At 40.4% G+C, this 27805-nt stretch overlaps 1 protein-coding gene across 4 annotated transcripts in view; it reads right to left on the bottom strand.

The window, feature by feature from the left end:
• LOC137432510 (netrin receptor UNC5B-a) overlaps window positions 1-27805 on the bottom strand; it is a 430308-nt gene that overhangs the window by 145348 nt on the left and 257155 nt on the right. For all 4 annotated transcript variants that reach the window (XM_068124516.2, XM_068124518.2, XM_068124517.2 and 1 more), the window contains 2 exons: window positions 16515-16682; window positions 10021-10185 (listed from right to left, as the gene is read on the bottom strand). In XM_068124516.2, the coding sequence (XP_067980617.2) occupies window positions 10021-10185; window positions 16515-16682 (333 nt within the window). The remainder of the gene's footprint in view (window positions 1-10020; window positions 10186-16514; window positions 16683-27805) is intronic.

The following is a 27805-nucleotide window of genomic DNA, read 5'->3' as shown; positions in this document are numbered from 1 at the left end:
GACCCTGTGTTGCACTATCCCTTGAATCATCCTTCACAGTGAAGGACGAGAAACATAGGGCCTTTCTGGATGCCATGATGATAAGGGAATGAAACAAATTCCTGAAAACCAGATATTGATGTGCAAGTATCTGACAAACAAATGACCAGCTCATTGGTTTCTCCTTTTGAAACCCACAATGCAATGCGAAATCTGTTTTGCTCACTCGAGTTAAAAGTGAGACATTTCTTCTGTCTCGAGTTGTGCAAAAGGGAGAATCACTGCGTTTCTTAGGGAGACTGTGGCAGTAAATGGATATCTCTCAGATGTGCGTCAAGTTGCTTAAGGGCTTCTCATCCCACAAGATTCCCGGCAAGCTACACAGGAGCAGCGAACATATAACCATAACGATTTTGCCGATCCTTTTTGCCTTATTCCTCTGGCATATTACATGCGTCAGGGTAATAATGACTGCCATAAGTATCAATGTGGCACGTCAGCCCGTACGGACTCATCACCTCTTAAGGATGGTAAAAGGACATGGTACTAAGGTGTGTTATATTGCATGCGGAGGGAGCACAGGGAAATTTAATACGGAGACGGAAAAGCATGGTGGTCAGGAAAGGCAAGACTTAAATAGCACACTTTAAAAGCATCCTCTCCCAATATCAAAGTTTATAAACAGGCAAAAATCCTTTAAATCAACCTCAACTGTTTTGTGTTGAGTAAGAGTGGCCATTGATTTAATACAGTGAAGTGACGAGTAAATACATGCAGCATTTGTTTATGTGTGATCATGTCAATAATGAACCATCGCTTCGAGCGTGACCCTGCAAATGCAGGCAATGGCAATGTTATTTCAATGAGACATAAATGGGTGCAGGTTTATACCGAATATAAAGGAATATCGAATAAATGAAATAATTGGAGATGTGAGAAAAGAAAAATGCACCCACTGATTTGTAAAAAGTACTCCAAATTTTGTGATTTATTTTTAAAACAAAACGCACTCCAACTCTAATGACTTGACTTGACTGGAAATAGCCTATTTCAGCTGATCGGAGGATGAAAAGCTTCCTCAACATGTTCCATTATGTTTTATCAGCCCCTGTTGGACTTGGTCTGAAATGGGGGTGTCGTGGAATAACTCAATCGAGCCATACCAGTTTACAGTTACATTATTTATTAATAATACGTACGTATGGAGAAAGGTGATAAACCACACAGGGTCAGCATTATCCTCTCTGCTGGAAGGTTTCAAATGAACCTTTTATACAATTCAACAGCGATGTGGCAATTTATGGCGAAATCACAATTCATGCCTTGTCATCCTGACACTACGGATTTTTACAAGTAAACATCAGATACTGATCAGTCAATTGGCACACAAGAGACTGTGATATGTTATCTCCCACGAGCGCCTCCCACATTGCAAAACTTGTTAAACACAGAGACAATAAATAGCACCGTAAAGCAGGCGTAACCCCTCAGCCCATGCATGCTGAAAACCAATTTCAAGATGGCTGCCGTGGCGGCCATATTGAAAATCGCAACGCGCCCATTTTCGGAAGAAACCTTCCTCTACTCAACCCCAACACACACTGCAAAAATGGATTTTATCGGACAAGCCGTTCTGCTTGAAATTGACGGAAACCAATTTCAAGATGGCTGCCGTGGCGGCCATATTGAAAATCGCAGCGTGCCCATGAACCTTCCTCTACTCAACCCCAACACACACTGCAAAAATGGATTTAATCGAACAAGCCGTTCTGCTCGAAATTGATGGAAACCAATTTCAAGATGGCTGCCGTGGCGGCCATATTGAAAATCGCAGCGCGCTCATTTCCGAAAGGCACCTTCCTCTACTCAAGCCCAACACACACTGCAAGCATGGATTTAATCGGACAAGCCGTTCTGCTCGAAATTGATGGAAACCAATTTCAAGATGGCTACTGTGGTGGCCATATTGAAAATTGCAGCGCGCCCATTTTCGATATGAACCTTCCTCTACCCCCAACACACATTGCAAAAATGAATTTAATCGGACAAGCCGTTCTGCTCGAAATTGACGGAAACCAAAAGTTGACGGACGCCCGGATGGCTGCCATGGCGGTCATATTGAAAATCGCAGCGTGCCCATTTTCGAAAGAAACCTTCCTCTACTCAACCCCAACACACACTGCAAAAATGGATTTCATCAGACAAGCCGTTCTCCTTGAAATTGACGGAAACCAAAAGTTGACGGACGCCCGGACACCCGGACGATGCCCGTGACGACAATACCCCTTAGCCCAATTTGGGCTGAGGGGTGAAAACCCAAGTGCTCAGCATTCCCTTTTGCTACACTTCATATTACCCAAAATGCTTTGCAGGTAATCACATGGTCTCTAGGGCTCTGCATTACCTTATATGGTCAAAAATTATTTTTCATCAAAAAACATTGCAGAACAATTATTCTGCTTCCGCAAGGGCTTTATGGATTGAGTCTCATCCGTCAGTCCATCCGCAAACATATCTCAGAGATGTATGAACTGATTTTGTTCATACTTGTGTTATGGATTCGTCACTTCTGCCTTTGTTGTTATTATATACTTGTAGGACTTTTAGTTTCAGATAATATTGTTGTTAACATTTCTGTGTGAAATGAAGATGACTTCAGTAAAAGGTAAAAATAAATGTTTGTGGAGGAAAAAGAAAAACGTGGCAAAGAAACCGGAAGAGGAGGAAGGAGGAAAATTGGTGGGGGAAAGAGAGCCGTGAGTCGCATGGAGGCGGCGAGCGGACTTAATCGATATTGGTGGCGAATGAATTGAGGCTTCCTGTGAAAGGGATTGCCCACGACATCGTCCCACATTGCGTTGCAATTAAACCTGTGTCTCAGGTTTTGGTACAGAGCGTGAACTATTGTTGGCAGGAAAGCAAGCGCCTTCATTACAGGCCGATCCGCCATTTTTCCTCGAGGAGGCCTTCTGCCTGGTGCTTCGTGCTTTGTCGTTTGGATTCCCATATCAACCTCTTCGTGTTGATCGCCGTTGGTTTCCATATCGGCTTGATCGTTGGTGGACATGGGGCATGGATTGCACTCACGTCTTGGGGGATCGTTACCCTGCGCCGCCATCGGCCCGAACTCACGCCTCGTAACTCCTCATCTGCAGCTGTGCCGATACCTGCCTATTGTTCTTGCCGTTCTGCACGACTTCGACCTTCACCCAGCATGGAGATTCGTGCACAGACTTTGGGATTGTTCCATTCCACCCACATTTAGCGTGCAATGAGTTTATTGCTTTGAGATCATTGGGGAATGATGGTACCATCATATGTATTGTTCATGAGATGCAAATGATATTTTCATGGTACTTTCGTTGAGATTGTTATTATCGTGTATGTGAGAGTTCTTTATACAATTACTTATTTTGTTCTACATGATTGCATTGGTGTGGTTTTACCATGGTTTATTAGAACACTCAAAATAACAAGTATTTCTGCTGCTTTGCCTATCGAGACCCTGAGGGGCACTTTAACCGGGATTTGGGGAGGTAACATGTAACACTTGGCAGAAAGACAATACCTGACGGCATACATATGCACATGAGGCTAACCCCCGCTCTAGCAGGTAAAATGGCCTTAAAATGCCTGTTGTGTTGTGTTGTGTTGTATACATATGCACATCATTTTGTTCCGTGATGCAATAAAAGATGGTCGACTGGTGGCCAGTTTAGTTGTAAAAACCCGATGTTGAACACGTCCTCAACCATTTCTCAGACATGCATTTACCGATGTTGTTCAAACTTGGCAACCAGATAATGAATGATTTCTTACAAACACGTCATTTTCTTTCCAACATCAGATACAATATGGCCGACTATCAGCTATTTTGTTACTTATACGTGCCCCCAGCAATTTATCGGGCATGCATAGTCCAATCTTGTTCAAACCTGCCACAAGCACAGCAATTGATGGCATACACAGTTATCTCACTTTATTTTGCGATCTGATCAAAGATGGCCAGATGGTAGACTGGCGGCCATTTTAATTGTCAACGAGAATGGCACTCAGTAGAGAGCATACCTCTGCCAGGTGAACAGTTTATGTTTTGTATCCTAGAGTAGACCAGAAAATCACAATACTGAATCACATTTAATCAAAATCATCCGTCCACAACTTTTTGAGATATCCTGCTTTGTATCGTTTTAGCCCCTCTCAATGGTGAAGCATCACTTAAAAATTATACTGGTCGGATCCGAATCCGGATCTCCACCAAAATTGAATCTATTCTTCCTTTTCACAAACACACTCTGTCCACCAAGTTTCCTCCAAATCCGTTCATAATTTTTTGAGATATCCTGCTATGTATCGTTTTTGGCCTTATCTCTCAATGATGAAGAATCACTTAAAATTTAAATAAATGTCATACCCGAATCCATACATTCAGATATTCACCAAAATCTAATCAATTCTTCCTTGTCACATACACAACCTGTCCACAAAGCTTCGTCCAAATCCGTCCATAACTTTTTGAGATATCCTGCTATGTATCGTTTTTGGCCCTATCTCCCAATGGTGAAGAATCACTTTAAAAAATTCTACTAGCCGGATCCGAATTCGGATATTCACTAAAATTTTAATTATTTCGTCCTTGTCACATACGCTACATCTCTGCTAAATTTCGTCCGAATCCGTCCACAACTTTTTGAGATATATTGTTCACAAACAAACTGACAAACGGACAGATAGGGTTGAAAACATAACATCCATCCACGTTTGGTGGCGGAGGTAAAAATAACCCAGTATTGAACACGTCCTCCAACTTTTCTCAGACATGCATTTACCGATCTTATTAAAACTTGGCACAAACTTTTGTTCAAACTTTGTTTTGTAATTTGACCAAAGTAATATAAAGTAATATGGACTGGCAGGATATATTTGAGGTATGCACACTCACCTCTGAGCTGTCTAGCCAGGGTTTGAATTCCAGCCCAGAGATGTAACTGTCATCCTGTTGTTTCTCATGCAGCGAGAGGTATCAATGAGTGCGCAATCCCTCAAATGGATGTTAAAATGGGTAGTACGTCTGCTCGCATTAATTTGTCGACATTACAGATCTGCTGGTGTCATTCACAAAGAGTAGATGAGCTATCCCCGGAATCCAGGCAAAATTCCAAATTCCTGTTACAAGCCACGCAAGGTACTGCATCACAAGTACATCAATTCTCCTGCCATTGATGAAAACCAGCAGAAACGTTGTCGTCACAAATTAATTAATTAATTAATTATTATCTCCACTTCATCTATGATTTTCTTCTGTTCCTCTGTTGTGCGATCCATCTCCAGGATGACAGTTTATAATTGTTATCATCCATTACTTGTCCCTTGTTCTTGCTACATGTGCAGCACAGTTACATTTCAGTTTTTGATTGTCATAAATTTAGGTCATTGAATTTAGTTTTCTGTCTGATCCGCAGGGTTCCCTTCTCATGGTTCTTCTCATATGTTATGCCAGGACAGAATCTTTCCATTATTTTTTGTTTGATGATCAATTTTTGCACTATGTTCGAGTAAGGTACCACGTTTTGCTGCCATATACCAAAACTGGTATTACGCATCGATTGTAAACTTTTGTTTTCAGGTTAAAAGACAGTTTGATTTTCATGACTTGAAATATATTTCTAAATGTCGATCATCTTGCTTTGCATCTCCATTCACTTCTTCAAAGTGAGCAACATCCATTTTTATGAGTTGGCTGAAATAAATGTAATCGCTGATTTCTTCTAAACCTAATTCATGGAACAATCTTTCGAGGTACGCAGTAAACAATTTCGGTGAAATTGTGTTACCTGTCTGGTGGCTTTTTGGACCTTGATCTTACCACTACCATGGCACAATTCAAGGACACTATTCCAACATTGCAGAACAGCATATTCTGTTGTTATTTCTGGAGTTTATGTTTTGGCTACAGCAAGCTTTTTTTGAAGATATAGGTCTTTATGATGTTGAAGGCTTTTTCATAATCAATAAATAACAGGCACAAGGGCATTTTGCATAATGCTTTGATTCTTTTAAAGAAACTAATTAATTGTTTCGATATGATCCTACATTGTTGAGTATCCCCTTCTAAAATCTGTTTGCTCTCAGTATTGGTTGTTGCCCAATTCAATTGTTGTCGACACTGGAGGCATGGCACATCAAAAAGCAAAAGTGTGGTCTAACTGGGGAGATTGTGGACATAGCAAGACAATACACACCTCTGATACAAATGGCAAAAACTGGATGGTGTAAACAACTGCACAAGGTGAGCAAAATACCAGGATTGGCGGTCCCAGCACCACACCCACACGTGCACAACACTTCATGGAAACTCCATAAACCATGCAATCCACACATCCAACCCGGACACAAACCCAGCCATGTTTGTGCACTGGATACACAAAAACAACAAGAAGCACATACATCCGCTCACCCCACATACAATAGCAGATCAAGAAGTAATTAACAAAAAGAGCAGAGCACACCATTGATGATGCGATTTGAAGTTTATTGCTCACGGTTTGGCAAAATAAAAACACTCCTCCATTGAATTCGCACACCGGCACATGACTTGAAACGAATGGTCGCCTCTGGAATAAAAGCGGACACATTCCGAGATGAATCTATCGGTCTGAGGAAGCTCTCGAGGAAGCGGATGAAACATCGCCTGAGACCAGGTCTGCTCTTCCTTATTACGTAAGTTAGTAGAGTAGATCTAGTTATCTTTTTTGGTTTTTCCATTCCATTCTTGCAGTAATATGGAGATCAAATTTGAATCAACTACTTTAAAATAATTTATCTGATAAGTGTCAATGTACTTTTCTAAAATATTGTTACGTTTGTAGGGGGTAGGGATACCATAGACCAGGTAGGGTGCACAAATTAGCATGCTCCGTATGTCCTGATGAAGAAGAAGAACCACCATGTAATAAGTAGGGAATCTGTTTAGACCGGATGTCATGTAAGGTGTATCTTCATCGCCATTACGAGGAGTGGGGTATGTTAATTAGCTCAGGGATTATGGGTAATTTATACCCTGTATGTCGTTACCTCTGTTATCTATTTCATATGTCCCTTTTGGCACCACAACATAGACACTAGCCAATCGCACGCATTTAAACACCATAATTAAAAACCTACCGGAAGCCAGGACATTGAGCGCTGCCGCTGATGACATTGACTTTGGAAGTGCACAGGATGGGCGGGCTGAGGGCCACGCCCAGAAGGGCAGTGATTGGTCAGGGTTTTGATTGGCATAAGCCCGGGGTAAGATGGGACTTGCTGATAGGAGCAGGGAAGGGCTGGTAGGAAGCGACTCACTGATTGGCGAAGCACCCCAGATGACGTCAGAGCCTGGGTGATAAAAGAACGCGCCAGTGGACATTTATTTCTCTTCTTCCTGGCGTTTTGCTCTAGCGGACATTTTGCTCTCCTCTCCTTGGCTCCTCACTCTGACCGAATTCCCTCTTGCGCTTTTTCTAGCCTGGACCTCATACGAACGCTGGCATTTTTCTCTCGGGCTCAAGGGAGCGATCGTGAACGGCCGTGTTTGGAGATCTTGCTGGTGGTCGTGAGGAGGAAGAGCCGCGGCTTTCCAAGCAAGAGTGACGGGTGGACGAGCGCTGCTGGCTCGCTGCAGCACAACGAGGCCTGGAGTGAACGCAACACACAACGAGGCCTGGTTCCCGCCAACGAACGTGCGGTTCCCGCCAACGAACGTGCGGTTCCCGCCAACGAACTTGCGGTTCCCTCCAAAGAACGTGCGGTTCCTGCCAAGGCCCCAGACGATTTCCACGATTACTGCTGAGACCCCACGAGCCGATCTGGAGCTAAGTGCCACTACATAACCACACACATATATTTTCAGTTATCCTTCCCTTTCGTCTGTTTTCAAGTCTGTTGTGGGGACGTCCCAATTTAGGAATCTACTTTATCGCACATTTTCTTTGTACTGGCATTTATTTAAATAAATCTGTTATTTGTGTACATTTTAAATCCATTTGCGTTTGAGTTTGTTTTTTTTTCAAGTGTGGAGACGTTGAGTGGAAGCCGTTCAGGTAAGGCTCAGGTTTCTCCCCCTCCTCTTGCTTCCCCACACGTATTCTCCACCATTTGAACTGAACTCCTCGGAGTAACAGCTCGTTTGGTCATCCGTGCTACCCTAAGGTGTTCACCAAGGGTAGTCACGCGACAATATATTATAATTTATACTGTTAAAGAATATCAATGTACGAATTTATATGCATACAAGTCAGAAAAAAACATTTTATAAAAATGAAAAAACATAGGGATGGAATCCACAAAAACAGTCAAACAAGGTAGGAAGGAAGGAATGACATGGAAGGAATGATAATGTAGGAATGACACCACGATACAACACCACAACCCTTTTACAGATTGCCATCACAACATCTTTTGAAATTTTTGTTATCGGCGACAATAGTAATAATTGTATGAAGATGTCCATGTTAGAGGTAGTTGGAGATTTGTAGTGTGGGTTGGTGTAATTGTGTATTTTATTTGTTGTGGGATTGAGACAGAAAAATGTCAAAAGATGTCGTGATGTGACACAAGAAAAGCATGTGACATGTAACTTGAAGCACGTGACACAAGAAAAGCATGTGACATGTGACTTGGAGCACATGACACAAGAAGAGCATGCGACATGTGACTTGACAAGAAAAGGTTCTGGAGGTGATATAATAGATGTGGGATGAATCAAACAGCACAGTTCCAGGCAGCCATGGGTAAGGCTAATGGTATTTTATGCTCTATTTGTTTTGAGATAACTTACAAATCAAAATACAATGTGTTAACACAGTACAGAAGTTTAGCCAGACTTCACCTGGGATATTATGTTCAGTTTTGATGACCAGATCTGAGGAAGGACATGGCTGCCACAGAGAGGGTACAGCATAAGCCGACACTGGACTGATTCCGCAGCCAGCTAGACTAAGCTATTAGGAGTGGCCAAATGAGACTTTATACATTCAAAAGAAGATGATTACGAAGGGATTTGATTGAGATGTTGAAGATAATGAAGGGTACCAGAGGGAATAAATGCTGAAAAGGTTTTCAGCAGAATGGACAGCGAAAGTGCCACGGACCGTAATATGTGAGTGAAGAAGAGGAGAGTTGGGACGACATGAAGGTAGGGGTCTTTCACTCAGAGGATGGTTAATGCATGGAATGGTCTCCCTGGAAAAGTGGTGGCAGCTTTAACGGTGCAAGGGTTTCAACTAGAGTTGGTTCGGTGCTTGGAAGCATCGAGGATAGAGCGGTACTGAGATATCAGCGGAACTTCGTACGCGTGATAAGCTGGACGGCCACTATTATACACACATATACACAGAATCATTTTCTGATAATTATGTACAAACACACACACACACACAAACTAAGTATAAGTATACCAAAGTATACCTGAAGTATAAGTTTTGCCAAGTTTTGCCTTCTATCACTTGAGCGGTGTATGGTATATAAATGCTCATTTGTAAACACATTTCAGAGTAAAGTACATTTTAATGGATTTTTTCCAGGAGAACTTTGAAATTGCTATTTTATAGCACACTGTTCAGAACATTTTGAGGTCATTACCCAAAATGTTTATTCAAGAAGCTTTATCTACCTCCTTGATTTAGAATTCCATGCATCCTCAGACACCAAGCAACACTGTAGAAATGCTCAGAGGCTGTGTGTAATTGAATCCTTAACCTCGATGTACTTCGGTGCTAATTAGGAGTGGTAAAAAGGAACAAAGAACACGAACGATTCATTTATCTCTCCTATTGCAGACAATAGATCAAACGTTTTCTATTCTGGCCTATGAGAGGAGGTACATCTAAATCATTATGACCAAGTTAATTTATAAAAACAGAGCAGTTTTGCTCTGTTCATCAAATATGCGGCGCACAGCACAGCAGTGACATTCCGTGTGAAAACGCATGTACACCAACCTTGGTGGAATTCTGATTCCCAGCAGACAAGGAATAGTACACAGGAAGTTCGTGCACTCACTTTTCATGCAGAGGCCCTTTGTGCAGTTTTGGGACTGCAGAGGTGATTCGCTGCAATCCTTGCCCCCGTTCCCTGGTGATGGATAGGAGCATTCGCGACTCCGCCAGTGAGTGCACTCAGGACCGCAAGCTGACCACTTGCTCCACTCACCCCAGCTTCCATCCACTGCAGCAGAGACATGAAACCTCAACATAAAATCAACCTGCACACTTAGCTTTTCCTTTATTAGGCCGTCCCCTGCACAGGAGAGGGGGTTTTGCAATCACTTGTGTGTGTGTGTGTGTGTCTATGTGTGGGCGTGTCTGTGTGCGTGTATGTGTATGTATGTGTGCGCGTGTCTGTGTGTGTATTTGTGTGTTGTGTCCGTGTCTGTGGGCGTGTGTGCGTGCTTGTGTGCGTTTGTGTGTGTGATTCTGTGTGTGTTTGTGTGTGCCATAACCATTTTACCATTTTAGTTTTGTCATCAAATTTTCACCAAAGCTCTATCTATCTATAATTCCAGTAATCTCTGTACGTCTGTACGTTTGTACGTCTGTACGTTTGTCTGTGACCGCTGTTTCTCGACAACCACGGGTCCGATATACTTTTAACTTGCCAGGTATATTGCTGGGGACCCGAGGATGTGCCTTTTCAAGGTTTCATATTAATCGGACAATTACTTACCGAGCTATGTCCAAAAAACGATTCAACCAATCAGAGAGCAGCGAACGATCGCGTGTGCCGAACGTGGAGGACACACTCTGCCTCGGATGGCACATTTGAGAGCGTATTCATTTATTTCACGTTTGCAAACTATGTTGGCGTTAAACTATGTTTTACAACTAATAAAAACGAATTTGCGATTCATTCGCTTTCCTGCGCGTTTGTGCACGCGATGGCGATTTCTTTACCAAACTCCGGAAGCCGTTCGCTTTGGACCAAACCATTGCATGTAAATAGAGGGGGGGGGATTGTCACCGTACTCGCAAGCCGTTCGCTTTGGACCAAACCATTTCATGTAAATAGAGGGGGGGGATATAATTTTAGATATAGATATAGTACGGGCAATGCCCTAGTTATAATAATGTGGAGAAGACAAATTAATAATTTGGCCAAAAGGTCAAAGGTCAGTATCACATAAAATAATACATTTTATCCGATTGACCTGTAATTTAAAGAATTTGCATATTGGGTCACTGAATTGGTTAACCAAGCAAAAGCTACAAGCCGATTGTTTTTTAGATCAAAAGCTCAAAGGTCAAGGCTGCATAAAATCATCAATTATTAACATTTTGTATTTTTAAACAGGTTTTAGTTAATTTGAGTTGAAGGAAGAAGAAGAAGAAGAAGAAGTAGAAGAAGAAGACGTCTGATTACAAACGGTCGGGGACGGGCTTTGCATTTTCAGATGCTTTCTAGTTACCCTGAGCTCGCAAAGCGAAAAGCAGGATTATGCATTCGGTGGGGTACTTGTCTGCATTTTTAAAATTCATTTTCGCAGCAACCGTTGGTCCGATGGACACGAAATTTTCAGAATATGAGTGGCTCCTCCTGTAGAATTTTTTTTATGATAATTATGACATCATAGGTCACGTGGTACAGGCACCATTTTAGAAAAGCTTCACACCTCTATATCTTTGAAAACACTCCATGGAAAAAATTGAGACCTGGCTCATTGTCAACTACTCCCCAGTTTGGTTCAAAATCGGGAATAAGATAGCTTAATGATGATGTCATCGGTGCCTTCGTTATGACGTCATAATTCAACAAGTACAACACTTATCCGATCATTGTGAATTTTTTTTTCTCAGCAACTGTTGCTCTGATGGACATGAAATTTTCACCATAGGAGCGCCTCCTCCTGTAGAATAATTAAATGTTAATCATGACGTCATAGGTCATGTGGTACAGGCACCATCTTGGAAAAACCGAAAAACGTTGCACCTCGATATCTCCAAATTGATACGGAAAAATTTGAAACATGCCTCATTGTAAAGAACTCCATATGGGGAATGGGTGTTGTTAATGATGACGTCATTGGTGCCATAATTATGACCACATAATTCGACAGGGACAACACTTAGTCTGATCAGTTTGAAATTTATTGAGCATGATCTATGCAACAATTATATTAGAGAATATAAATTCATGATGTCATCGCTCACGTGGTCTGGCAGCCATATTGGATAAAATTTAAAAAAAACGTTCAAAAACAAGTGTTGACTCGCACAAAGTTGACTGCGCAGTGTAAGTATTCCATGAATACCATCTAGTTTTCTTCTTTTTTCATTCTGTCAGTAGCTTTTCTTTAGCGAAATGGTCCTCAGGTCGATGTGTTGTTTCTAAACCATGGAAATATTTATTGATTACTCATATTAGTGCATGCTTAGTGCGTTTGGTATTTGCTGATACATGCTATTGCGCAATATGTTGACTTTGAATGGGTATCTATAAAAATTTACTTAAAAAAAGATATTGTGCTTCAAATCAAATTAGCTTCGGCCTCTGTCAAAACTGCCCAGCTATTGGCCTGCTCTGTTATCCTACAACACAAATGACGAACTCCAAGTGTCCATAATTGCTAGATCTGGCTATAGCAGGCTGCCTGATATAACGCGCAAAACATATGACCACCAATGGTGCTATTAAAAAGATGTTCTAAGATTTTCTAATTCCATCTAGATTTTATGGTTTTGCGTCATATATTCAACTTTTTCAGATGCCTCACCTTAACACAGCCCCAAATGGCCCATTATAAAATGGTCCCATATGACCTTGTGCAGTAATTATGCAGGCCCATACTGCATAAAAGGATTTTTGTAAGTACTACCTGCATGACTGTCGGCTGCATGGTGCCCTGAGAGAGCTTCCACCTTGAATATGTCTCTCATGAGAATGGCAAATTTATATAGAGTGCTGTCGTCTCTTCCATATCAAACCAAGCACATAACGATAATTGGAAAATCTCACAGGGCTTGCCAAATCCCACATAGATTAGTTATTGTTTCTCACACTACAGCTCACAGCAATAACAAGAATCATACCAGCTGCTAAATTAAGGAAGAAGACAATGCTTCACCGATTACACATGTAGTCAAATTTGTATCCAAAAATGCGTCATCTCAAGTCAGAAAAATGCTGCAACACACCTGCCTCACCTGGAGTGGCAAACTGCGGCAAAAAAAAATTAAACTGGCCCAAAAAAGCAAGTCACATTAGTTTTAAAACGGCCAATTTCGACAAGGTGGTTCACTTGAAAAATTAGAAGTTGGGTGGGTACTCGTTCCATTTAATTGTACACCGCTCCTTTCCTATTCCATCTCCAGGTGCTGCATGACGTCATCGATGGAAGGGAGTACTCAGTTTTCACTCCGGTTTCTTTCTTGTTTTCTTGTTTGTTTGTTTTTCCGGGTGATAGCTCAGCCATCCTTTGAGCTAGGAAGCTGAAATTTGGGCACAATAGTGAGCAAGTACTTTGTCAAAAATGGTATTTTTATTTTTCAATTAATCAGTTAATTGATGTGACCATACAATGATTATTTTTCTCATCTGGGCAACATCTCGGGCACCTTTTGAGCGAGGAAGTTGATATTTGTATACAACAGTGACGAAGTGATTTGACTCCAAAGGGTATTTTTGTACACCGCACATTTCCTATGCTATCTCCAGGCATTGCGAAACGTCATTGCTGGGCACCGAAGGGGGCTCGGCAATGACGCACGCTGAAAGGGAGTACTCAGTTTTCACTCTGTTTGTTTTCTTGTTTGTTTGTTTTCTTTCTTGTTTGTTTGTTTGTCCAGGCGATATCTCAGCCAGCCTTTGAGCTAGGAAGCTGAAATTTCGGCACAGTAGTGAGCAAGTCCTTTGTCAAAAACAGTATTTTTTGTTTTTTGATTAATCAATAAATTGAGGAGTTATTTAATTATTAGCGATTAATTAAGTACTTATTTAATTAATCGAATTTCCTTTCTCTTCTGACCATTAACTCAGGCACCTTTTGAGTTAGGAAGCTGATATTTGGACATGCCAATGACCAGGTGATTTGGCTGCAAAGACTATTTTTGATTTATTAATTAATCAATTAATCAATTAATCGATTAATTATTTAATTATTCGATTAATGACTAAATTTGTTTGTTTTTTTTAGGTTGCAGATTCTGATGAAATGTTGGTCGTTTATGTGTTCTATGACCGAATTGATTAATAATTTAATTTTTAAACGATTATTATTTATTTATTTTCATTATTAATCATTTATTTATTTTCTTTCTCATTTGGCCAATATCTCAGGCACCTTTTGAGCTCGGAAGCTAATATTTGGACATGAGTGAACAAGTTATGTGGCTATCAAGGATATTTTTGATTTATTGATTAATCGATGAATCAATTAATCGATTAATTATTTAATTATTCGATTAATTACTAAAAAAAAAAAAGTTTTTCAATTTACACATTCTGATGAAATGGTGGTGGTTTATGTGTTCTGTGACCGAATTGATTAATAATTTAATTTTTTAATGATTATTATTTATTTATTTTCATTATTAATCATTTATTTATTTTCTTTCTAATTTGGCCAATATCTCAGGCACCTTTTGAGCTGGGAAGCTAATATTTGGACATGACAGTGACCAAGTGATGCGGCTATCAAGGATATTTTTGATTTATTGATTAATCATTTAATCGACTAATTAATTTATTGATTAATCGATTAATTATTGAATTTTTTATAAATGAATTATTTAATTAAATTTCTAAAAGATACATCTTCGGATGAAGCACGAGTGGTTTAGTTATGCTATTGGCCAATTGATTAAGAAAACATTTTGTGATAATCTTTTATTGATTTTAATTATACAATTAATCAATCAATTAGTATACACCTCTCCCTCCCAATGCAGCCTCTATGAGCTGCACTGCGGTATTGCCGGGCGCCAGAGGCGCCCCGGCAATGCCGCGCTGTAGGATATTTAATTATTTGGCAGGGGGGCGGTGTACTTTGAATGTATCTGTACTTGTTTGATTTATTGATTAATCAATTAATAACTTAATTAATTAATTGCAAAAGTTACAGATTGAGATGAAGCATTGGTGGTTTAGGTATGCTATTAGCCAATTGATTAAGAAATTAATTATTTTACGATTATTACTTATTTATTTTAATTATGTAATTAATCAATTATTGTACACCTCTGTCTCCCAATACAGTCTCTATGTGCTGCACAGCAGCATCGCCAGGCACCTGAGGCACCCCCGTTATTTTGTATAGTTATTTTTTGGTAGCACATTGGCACATTTGTACAAAATATAGTTATTTTGTACTTCCTTTTTCCTTTTGCACAGGTGGCACATTGCTTCACAGAGGAACCGATCTTTCATAATGGATGTTAAACCAACTATCCCTTTTTGTATTCGATTGAGAACATTGATTCAATTATCCATCTTGCATGCAGGCTGTGTCAGCTGGTTTGCATCATTGCTGGGAGTACAGCTGTGCCGCTGATGCAGTGCCCTTGTAGGTTAGGGCAGGATTTTGGAATTTGGCCATGGTGATATCGGTTGTATCGCGCCTACTCCTCATGAACGACACCATGGGATCTTTAACATCCACCAACTATTGCCGGTGGACAGGATGCCCAGTTTAACGTTCATTTGAGGGATGGCACACACATTGATGAATCAGACTGCCTGTGAAACACCGGGATGACAGTTTACAGCTGGAACGAGAATCAAACCCCAGCTAGACAGTTTAGAGGTGATTGTGTATTCCTCTTGGCCATCCTGCCAGCTCTTTGAGACCATTAAAGATTATATAGTAATGTTTGATCATATGAGGATGGACAGAGCAAAGGGTGGTGTATCCCTCATGGCCAAAGGCATGCTCATAAATCCTGAAATTTTCTGCACAATATCAGCTCAGAATGGGTTACAATCGTTTCGTGTCAAATTACTGTATGTCTATGAACTTTGAAAATGATCATGTCAGGCATATCACATCATGAGGCGTTATTGCTGTAAATTATCTAAAAATGATCACATCTTTCAACAGTAGTTTGCGAGATGGAAATATTTGCAATTCATGTTGCAAAAATCACCAATGCAAGGAAAAAGCTTTTAAGCAATTCATTATATAGGCAACACTTGAACTACATTACATTAAAAGTCCAGGTCAACGTTGCCATAGCAATGCATGCAAACCTGCCATCATGCATTACAGTGGCAAATTTATTCTCCGAGGAGATCACAAAGGCATTTATTTATGAAGTGCCATAATGAACACCTGTCCTTATAAAGATCAGTTGCTGAACACAACCTTGAAACCAAGAGCCAGGAAACCCCAGACATTCATCAAGATGTGTAATGCAGGGCTTATGACAGCAGCTCAGCTAGAGGGGCTCAGCCCTGGCCTCAGTGGGCATGCTCAAAATTGCTTCTGCAAGATTTTTCTGCCTGCGCATTGCTTTGACAGTGTGAGAAGATGTGGAGAAATCTCAGCTAGAGACACCGGCAATGACCTGGGCAGGGTGTTGTGCAAGCAATTTTCTGGATGGCCTCGCCAGTGCAGAAGGTTCCACCGTTCAGGGGTGTCGGGTTGGAGCATGCACGCGTACGCTTCTGCAGACCTCGAGCACATTTACTGCTGCACTCAGACCATTCAGTCCACTGAGACCAGCCACCATCAACTGTAGAAGACAAAAGAGCGTTCATTTTTACATAATAGTGAATAATACGTCATTATGGATGGGTTAATTCCACAACTTTTATGATTAATGACTCGTAATACAAGCATCCACCAGGCAATGCTTTACAATACACCTGTACGTAGAGATAATTGGGGTCCTCCCTCCAACCTGAACCCCAGGACCATGAATTATTTTTACATTCTTCAAGCTTCCCATGCATACCCAGAGTACAAGCACCACTTTTCAACTCATTCCCTCGTGTAATATTTCCACTTCTGGGAGTATGATTTTTTTTTTCACCATCTAAAAGATTATCAGGAGTGTATAGACGTAAAACAAACACAAAAAAACCAGAATCCTATTTGTGATGATAATTCTCACTTGTATGATGTCCATAAGCCTGGTGTTGGCTTAATGATTAAGGTGGCTGCCTTAAGATCTAAGGGTCTTGAGTTCAAGCCCATGTCGTACCATTTAAATAAAAATTTATTAAATAAAACTCAGCCTGCCATCCTTCTGAGGTTGGCAAAATGAGTACCGGCCTACTGAAAGCAGGGAACACTGCATCAGAGATACCCCTATGTTCCCAGGAATGATGCAACCAGCAGCCACAGGCTGCATAAAAAAAATTTTTAAAAACCACCTTTAGAGGCCATTTTTTCCCCGCGAAGCGGGGGTTGGCCTTTTTCGGGAACCGTGGTTGTTGTTGTTTTTCGGTCCCCTATTTGAAGCAATGTTTTACGGCCGGATGCCCTTCCTGACGCCAATTGATTACTCATTGAGTACTCAATTGAGTTGAGTACTCAATTAGCCGACCTCGGAAGGATGACAGGCTGAGTCAACCCCCCTGGCGTTAATTCAGCAATCGACCGGGATTCGAACCCAGGATCCTAGGATCCTAAGCCGGCACCCTAGCCGCTAGCCCAACACCAGGGTTGAAACAGACCATAGGAAACAATTATTATTTTTGTTTTAAATACTAACAACCGCCTTTTTAAATTACTCTGCATACTTTTACATACAACATACATAAAGAAAGATATTTTCTGTTTTACATACATAAACATACAACATTTGGAACATCTGCATACATCAACATCTGCATACAACAACATCTGCATACTTTTACATACAACATACATAAAGAAAGATATTTTCTGTTTTACTGCATTAAAGCTTTTATTCTTATTCTTAAATGATGTTTTTCTCCTCCAATTCCGAGATATATCAAAATAAATTCTCTGACTGCATACAACTGCATACATAATTTTAATTTAAAATTTTAAAGTTATTTAAAAGTATGCAAACATTTTACATACATAAAGGCTGCATACAACATAATAAATGACGTCGATGGTTCTCATGGAGAAAATTGTTGTACAGTATTTTATTATGACTTGTAACAGCCCATCACATGAAGTGGTGGTATACAATACACATTTACATAGAAAAACATCCATGCCCCCACAGCCTGAACCCCGGGTGATTATTTATTATTTTAATTAATTTTAATGGCCAAAATCTTCCTGTGCACACTGCAAGTACAAGCACCAGTTTTCAACTCACTCCATCCAGGGTTTCACGAGTGCATAGAAGTCAAAGAAACATACAAACAGCATGATATTATAGTTTGATAACTTTCACACATTTATGATGTCTATGGTTTCCATGCAGATAATCATTTTATTTTTACTATTAATATCTCCTCTCACCAGGAATGGCACTAAAAGATGCAGATTCATGTAAATAATTTGCATGCTACCCTCTTCCTCCTGTCCCCTCTCCCCCACTCCCCCCTCCCCAACTTCCACCCACCCAGAACCCTGGGGCTAAGTTTTATCATCGAAAACCTTTCTTCTGCACTCCCCACACTCCCCCTACCCACCACCATTCCATACAATCACCATTTTCCTCTCATTCCATCCAACAGTTTTGAAATGTATGTATGCTTGGCAGCGAGATGTATATGCTCGCGAGGGCCTTGTTTTCACATGATGCGCGACAAGAGTGCAAAACTTATTGAACTAGAGAGTTCATAGAACAAGATACCACATGCAGTGTTCATGTCAATGCTGTACTTCAATTTTAATAAAATAATAATTTTAAAGATTGTTTAAAAATCTGGAGGTTTAGCGTTACTGAAACAGTCTTATACATTACCCTTATACACTGTAATACGATAACATTGAGGTGCAGCTTCGGAGATGAACCTTTATCGATAACCACAGAAAGCAGCGTCAATCCACCTCGTACTTACATAGCCTGATTGGAAGAGTCTCCTTCACCATGATACTGTAAACTATCACATGCCACGCCCTCCCATGGTATATGAAGGGGATGTCCTACATATGGGGCAGTCTGGGCAATTGCCCATGGCTCCTTGATAGGGGTGTGGAGGGGCGAGGCCAGTGGAGGTGATATATTATAGTATCTACCGAAGAATGCACCAATTACATCACCCAGTGTATAGAATGAAAAATCTGATAGTGTTTTCATCGACTGTATTTCAATTTTCTCTGATAGCAAAAAATCCAAACAATAACTAGTTCCAGATGTCTACCTTCCCTTTGCAAAGGAGCTATTCCACTCACGTTTGTAACTTGTATTTTTTTAATGATGCCCACATGTCGACACATGATCGATCTAACTTATAATGACGCCTACACGTGATCGATTGAGCTAGCGCTATTTGTAGGCCATTTTTTTCCCCACAAAAAATGACGCACGCACATCAATTGAGCTGACGTTATTTTACAGCCTACCTAGGCAAAGTCAGCCAGGAGCAATGAAACAAAATTATCCAAGTGAGGTAGAAAAACGTATTAAAAAAAAAAAAAAAAAAAAAAAAAGCTGAAAATAAGTTACATGACAGGCTACAAAAAGTTACTAATTTCTTCAAAAGTAAAATCGAGAATGAAGCAGCAGCGCTGTTGAAAGCACCGGCAGCAGTAGCAACAGCGGTAACATTAGGGTTAACAGGTACAACCACTAGAAAAGCAATTCTACCTCATGAACATCATTGCTTCCTAGTTACAGCTCGAGTATGTTGTTTGTTTTTTTGAGACAATGCAATGCACTCACACCGAGATGTCAAATTAATCTCGACTAATTACATTCCCATAATAATATTAATCTTTTTTTTTAATCGTAATAGCTCAATGTTTTCTGTATGGTTTTGGTGAATATTGGAGAATAGAGGGAAGTCGATTCACAAACTGCGGTGCATTATTGAAGGGACATACGTTGTGAAAATTCTGGGCCGCTTCATTTTTGTTCAGAGTGGGTTGGGTGCAGGGATGGGGGGTGGGAGGGCATCTTGACTTTTGCCAAGGGCCACAGAATCACTAAGACTGCCCCTGGCTATAGGCTGCATATATATATATATATATATATATATATACTCGATATTCAGTATAGCATGGTTCTTGTATTACAAAAGCGATCTGTGTTCTAGTGTTCAAGTAAAGTACATAATTCCGTTTAAACAAAGGTTCAAAGCCCTATAAATAAATGAATTCCGCGTTTTACCGCAGTTTTACCAAGTGTCTATTACACCACTCTATCTAACACATTACATTAGCTATTCACGACCCTGTTGTTGGCTTAACGTGAGATCGAGCCTTTGTCCTGCTGTTGAAATAACACCAGGTGGGTTGACTCATCCTTCCAAGTTCGGGAAAATGAGTGCCAGCTTACTTATATTATGGGGTGCTGCATCAGTGGCACAGCCACACCCCCATACAATGACGTAGCCTAGCAGCCACGGGCTACATACAAACCACAAGCACTTCTTCATGCCTGTTGTTTGTGTTCTTTATAACGTCCTTGAAAACTGTAAGTTTCCTGTTTGGAATGATTTTCAAATTTGTTTGACTGCCAGAGTAAAACAAAATATTCTCTCACTCCTCTGCGCATGTGCGCTCACGCCAAATTCAGAGTTAAAGTACGATAAAATGGCAAATCTATGTTCCTATACATGTTCCGACTCATGTTCAAAATACAACATTCAATATAAATAAACGGTTCATCAATCTACTGATAAGAAAGATTGAGAGACGGATGGACGGACATGAACCAAGTGCTTAACCCGGCTTTTCACTTTGTGTGCGTGGGGTCATAAAAAAAACTTTAACCTGGGTTTTCCCAAAAAACTTTTCCCAGTATTGCCTGAGGTGGGGACAGAGGATCCCATGAACATGGACAAGGCCATTTCTCCTGTGCTGATCGCATAAAATGCAAGAATTTATCACAAAAACAGCATGAGAGTGCCTTTTGTTGCTGATATACACAATAGCTTAGAAAGCAACACAATACAAGACTAACCTCTTCAGCCTTCAAGAAAATGTGTGATCTTATTTTGAACTACCTTGGAGATTTTGATTGCACACAGCTTAGAGATTGCACACAGCAAATTACGGCGGAGCCTTCGACAGGGAAATGTTCGTCAATTATTCGACATGCTTCTGTTTTGAATAAATGATGCCAGACAGTTACAAAAAATGAGTTCTGATAAATAAATGCAGAATAAAAAAAAAAATTCTTTGGAATTAATAAAACACCACACATATTAGAGTAGATTATATGCATACATATATCTCGCTGTCAAGAGCATAGCAAGGTTATTAAATCCTACACCACCCACACAGCAGGATGATGTTGGCTGCAGAGTTTGGGAATACAAGTCAAGAGACTGAGCCAAAGCATTAGCCTGGATTGAAAACTGCAAGTCCACTATCCAAGCACATTAGGCCGAGGTCCAGGGGACACTTTGGCCAATGGAAGCTTTGGTGTACGAGACGGTTGAAGACCATTCTGGCAAGTATATTTTAGTATTCACTAATGTCCGATACATTCTGGCATACTAGACAATACAAATATATGTTTTTTATTTTATAAAGATGACCCTCACGCATTTTATCAACAAGACATTTCTTTCATATTTGCATTTTTTTCATTTCATAAAAATGGGATGGGGTGGTGCCTATGCAGATTTGTTGGTGTTCTTCAAATAAATTTATTTCTGTCCTTGCATAGACTAGGGCCTGTATAATTTTAGACAAATTAATAATGATAACAACATACAAAACTACAGGGTGTCCACAAAGTCACGCATCATATGAAATTATTTAATTGATTATTTATCATAGGAAATTAAATTATTTAACAACAATTAGCCCGGATATGTTGAATAACATTCAGAGAAACCTGCTTTTCCGTTTACAAACATGTTTTGAGATTGGTGGGACACATTTCGAAAAACTGATTTAGCCAACCTTGTAGACTTTGTGGACACCCTGTAGAATGGCAATTGGTAGTGCGCATAACTTTGGCAGGCTGAACAGTTTACGTTTTGTATCCCACTGATAGGCCGGATCTGGATTCGGACCTGAACCAAAATCTAAGCGGCTTGTTCTCATCACCGAACCAATTCATCCACCTACTTTTGGCATAAACCATCCAAAACTTTTTCAAATGTCATGCTATATATTGTTTTTGGCCCTATCACTCAAAGGTGAAGAAGCACTTAAAAATTTTAAATTCTGGTATCCCAATCCGGATTTGGATCTTCACAAAAATAGAAATTATTCGTCCTTGTCACATACACAACCTGTCCACCAAGTTTCATCTGAATCCGTCCACAACTTTTTCAGATATTCTGTTCACAGAGAGACAGACAAACAGACAATCAGACAGGGGTGAAAACATAACCTCCACCCACCTTCTGATGGTGGCGGAGGTAACTACGATTAAAAAAGAAATAAGAACTTAAAAAAAAAAAGCCATCATATTCTTATTTGAACAAGTGAATCCTCTTGGATTGCGCTGAGGTTCGGGCATGGAATTTCGAGCCTCGATCTTGTATACAAAAATAATAATAATAATAATAAGAACCTTGGGCCGAATCTCGCGCTTCACCAGTGCGCGTGCGCGAATTTACGTCACGTCGGCAGCGAGAAGGGGTTCCCCAACACGAACCAATCAGGAACTGCCACGTCACACTTATATGATCTCAGAATTCCTGTGACAGGAATTCGCGTTACACTGGCTAGAGGTCATTCGCTAGAGGCGCTTCCTCAGCGCTAATAATCGAACGATGAATGTGATTGCCCAAAAACATGAAGAAAACGAGAACAATGCGACTGTCACCAATGGCCTCCGCATAGTCCCACAACGGGTAGATGCCATCGTTCACTGTCCTTAAAATAAACAAGTTTGATTTAAATCCCTTCAGCTGTTTTCAAGTATCACATTTTCACCAGCCATGACAGGTTTCACATCGATCGGTGAAGCGGTTTCAGAGAAGGGATTTTTAAAATATATCGGCTTTCAAGCTAATATGGCTGCCATACCACATGACATATGACCTTAGAAAATGTACACTCTGCATATGTATGGGTAGGGGATGACGTTTGTGAAGTTTCGGGTTGATCGGATAAGGTCATTTTTCTATCCAAGATGGCTGCCAAACCACGTGACATACGACATCATCATTTTCAAACTATATGCAACAGTGGTGTTAGATGATATTTGGAAAATTTCGCATCGATAGGGTAGGCGGTTTCAGAGATATAATTATTTAATATTTTCCTTCAATCCAATATGGCTGCCACACCATGTGACCAATGATGTTTTCGTGATCATCTTTTAATCGCCATGCCTAGTCAATGACACACGTAAAGTTTCGAGTCAATCAATATGGTGGTTTTGGAGCAGATGTATTTTTTTAGGTTAAATCCAATATGGCTGCCAAATCATGTGACCTATGAGATCATAAATTTAATATTTCAATACAAATGAGTCATAGATAATGTTCATGCAATTTCAAATTTTTAGGATAAGGAATTCGATTAAAACATTTTGGCTGGTTATACCACTTCACCGAAAACATAATCCCTCCGGCCACCTTCGGGGGGGCAGATGCATATAACAAGCAGACACATGATCACATGTGCATCATGCGATGTTAATTTGATTGCACCCATCTAAGAAAAGGTGAGAAAATTCAATATCCAAATAAGAGGAATGTAATCATGAATGCGGAAAAACGAAATAGAATGAACCAAACACATTTGTGAATGTCAGGTGCACAATCATGAATGCATGAAAATGAAATTGAATGCACAAATGTTGAAGGAGAAACCTTATTATGAGCGGATTAGTAAAACTGCATGAATTTGAATGCATGTTAATCAAATTGAGCAGAAATTGTTTGAAATTGGCTGGGAAAACCTATAGTATCCTCTTCATCATAGTTAACATCACTTGAAGTATGGTAGATACCAAGAACTACATTGGGTTTTGCTACTTTGACTATGGGTAGCTCTGAATCATCATCCATTAATTATGTGTGTTCTGTATCCACATTATGGCTTGACCTGCTTTCTTTATAATAAAAAGCTGTACTTGTTCAGCCAGTTTTTTATGACGATGGAATTGAAGCACACACACACACACTTGATTCCATGAGTTTTGCATACCGTGATGAGCGTGACATATTCTGGGTAATCTCGTGGACTGTAGAATAGTCAAGCTTATTGCTTCTGCACATAGATACATGTTGCCTTAGACTTGCGCTTTCACTATTGTGGTGAAGTGAAACTGCTGGTTGCATTCCATAACAGGGGTGTTCTATGCCTCCATAAAGTGGTACGGCCCATTGCAATGGGTGGGTGAAGATATGAATTTGGCACGGGTCCGAGGACAACACCACTAAGGAGATCACAGTCAACTGGTCCCACCCCTGCGCACAAAAAGCCCATCTTGTGTCTTGTGTGACATATGTTCAGCATTTGTATTTGGCTCTGGAACAGAGCTCTAGCATGACAGTAAGGACCACTGATGATTCGTTGCGAGACTTCATTTCTTCTTTCATCACTGCATAACATCACAAATTTCCTTGCTACCCCTGCCACCCAGGTCACCAACGCGGTCCACAATCAACCACCTTCTGGTGAAACTCACAAAATCCAGAATCACTGCTCACCTGCATTCTATTTTCCACCTGTGGAAGCAACTTCCACATTCTCTTCAATCTCATTCTCCCCTCTCGGTCTTCAAGACAGCTGTCAACCACTATCGCAGACCATCACCTATCCAAAACTATGATCATTTATTACGATGCAAACCCCTCCCCTCCCAACCTCAAAGCACACCCATTTCCAAATTTAAAGTTTTTCCTTCCAAAGAGTTTGCTTCTGTATCCATCTTGTCCACCCAGTGCATCATCCCCTACACCTCATTCCTCCCCACATCCCTTATTTGTCGAAGTCTCCCAACTCTTTTGCCCTTCACCTCTGCTGTTGGTGTGTTTCCACCATCTCCTTGTAATGTTCCTTTTGTTCTGATGCGTCCTGATCCATTCTGTGATCTAACTCTTCCACAAACCTCGACTTTGCATCCAAAAAGTGGGGGGGGGGGGGGGGGGGGGGGGGGGGGGGGGAATCTGCATTGAAAAAATAATCATTTCTCAGTATCAACTATTTTTAGCTCACCTGGAACAAAAATTGTTCAGGGGAGATATTAGCATCGTGAAGTGTCTATCAGTCAGTCGGACAGTCAGTCAGGCTGTATGTAAATGCTCGAAACTTCTTCTCCGAAACTACACACACGATTTCGATGAAACCTGACCACAACCTTTATCACCTCTGATCTACTAAAGTTTGTTCACGGCATTTAAAAAATCATGGGGATGCCCCCCAAAATAGGTATTTACTTTCTTCTCAGTTACATTTTTTGTGGGTCATCCACGGTTCTACCAGGTGATCCCAGCGACATCGCCCTTATTTTTAAGTCACTTGTCGTGAGTGTGAGCTATTGTAATAAGGGCGATAATTCAATTTAATTGGTATTAGCTGCATGAATGATTTGTTTTTAGAATAGGTTGGGAGAACAAGGCCAGAAGTGGGTGGGCAATTGAAGCGAAAGTCGATGGGGATCGGCTACATGTCCGTTTGCTGTCTTTTCGTGCCATGGAAGTCTTCTCAATTAAAGTGTTGGTGATTCATCACTTGCCGACTCTTCATAAAAGACACACCATGTGATCTTTACTGTCCACCTGTAACCAAGACTAGCATATGGACCCCCAGCTTAATGTCCCACCATGTCTCATTTTTTTTCTATGCAGTGCTTTTGGAGACATAGAGGTGCAAATTTTTTCGGGTTTTTCCAAGATGGCGCCCATACCACATGACCTATGACATCATAATTATCATTTTAAAAATTCCACAGGAGGAGCTGCACCTACGGTGAAAAATTCCTGTCAATTGGGCCAACGGTTGTAGAGAAAATCATATTTATTCTGTGCAGACAAACAGACAGACAAACAGATGAAAAATCGGTCAGAGACCGAGGACTTGCCGGAATGTACTTTTTTTTTATTTGCAAACCACTCCCCGCCATCACGGTCGTCTCTCCAACGCACAATCCCACGAGATATGTGGAAAGGACGACCCAAAACCAATTATCTTCTTTTTGATTCGTATATAAACATCATTAAAAGTAAATAATGACCTCTGCCAAAGTTCAAACGGCGTGGGTTTAATCCCTACATGAGAGAATTACAAATAGCTATTTGGGCGGTGTATAAGCTAACAGATCGCTGTCTCCATCAATCTTGCCAAAGCCGTAACACCTATCGGCTCAAAATCCTTTTAACTGTTGACTTGGCAGTTTTTACAATGAAGGAAACGCGTATCGGGAGTACATACGACATAGCGATTGTAAATGTGACGGCTCTGAGGCGTCTTTCACTTCGCATCGCAGTGACGGCGAGCACCACCATGGTAGCTGTAAGATTAAAATCTGGCTTGAAGCCCCATCACCACCCAAAATCTATTCCGGCGAATCTATTCCGGCAAGTAACCAACGAACCAACATATTATTCCGGCAAGTAACAAACGGACAAACAGACAGGGGTGAAAACATAACCTCCATCCACCTTTGGTGGCGGAGGTAATGAAATCAGGATTGAAGGTCCCAATGTAAATCCGCCTCATCGCGGCTTCATTTAAACCGTCGAATCCTTCCGCTGTATCACTCCGCCTCGCCCCGGCTTTACGCTGCGGTCACGATTTTCACATTTTGGGTGACCTTGAGCATGACCTTGGGCCTAGAGAGTTAAAAATTGGGCACATTCTATTCCAGGGCAAGGCAAATATGTGTGTAAAGTATGGTGATGCTATGTGCAATGATGTAGACATAGTACTATGCACAAACAGACAGATAGACAAACAGACAGACAAACCAAACAACCAACAAACTTGCCGGAATCTATTCCGGCAAGTAACAAACAAACAAATTGACTTAAATGCAATACCCTCTCCTCTGGCGAGGGTAAAATGAAAGAGGAAAGTCCCATGAGAAGATGAAGTTGTTATATATGCAATCAAAGATAGAGGTGAACTGTTCCACAGAAAATTGGCAAAACAATTTACAAAGTGCCAGGAAGAAGAAAAAAAATCCCCAGAATTATGACGAAAAAAAACCAACTTAGACCTGGTATGAATCCACGAAAAGAAGACAAAATGGAACCTGAAGAATCACCTTCCAATTAGCTTGCTCTCTAATATTTATAAACAGCACACAAAATTTACAAACAATGGACTCACAATTCAACTGAACAATAACCAACCATGGGAACCAACAATAACCAACCAAAACTAAGTTTTAGAAATGTATGCTCAACAATAGATGATAGCCTTCAAACAATACATCAACTTGTGTAAAAAAAAATTTTTTTTAGAGAATATAAATTGGTCTTATGCCTCACATTTATTGATTATGAAAAAAAACCTCGAGCAATGTGGAAACAAATGGCATTATACAGGTACTACATCACCGAAACAACACCTGCAGATATATCAACAAATAAAAGCAAAGTATATAATGGTGGACAGTGACATTCAAACTGCAGAAAAGTAGACAAGATCAAGATCAAAAGAGGCAGCCAAGATAAGGTGATACAATCTACCCAAATTTTTTTGCTACATGTTGATTGGAAGGTGTTTCAACAGCTAAATTGGCAAAAATAAAGGAGTAATTTAATGTCTACAGAGAAGGCAAAACAACCGAAGAAGATTCAGAGACGAAATTACTGCAATTTCAAACAATTTTTACAAAATGAA

This window comes from Myxine glutinosa, chromosome 8, assembly GCF_964187855.1.
Source record: "Myxine glutinosa chromosome 8, kmMyxGlut1.1, whole genome shotgun sequence".
Classification (NCBI taxonomy): domain Eukaryota; kingdom Metazoa; phylum Chordata; class Myxini; order Myxiniformes; family Myxinidae; genus Myxine; species Myxine glutinosa.
The sequence above is the reverse complement of the archived record's forward strand: the minus strand, read 5'-3'. Positions and strand labels throughout refer to the sequence as shown.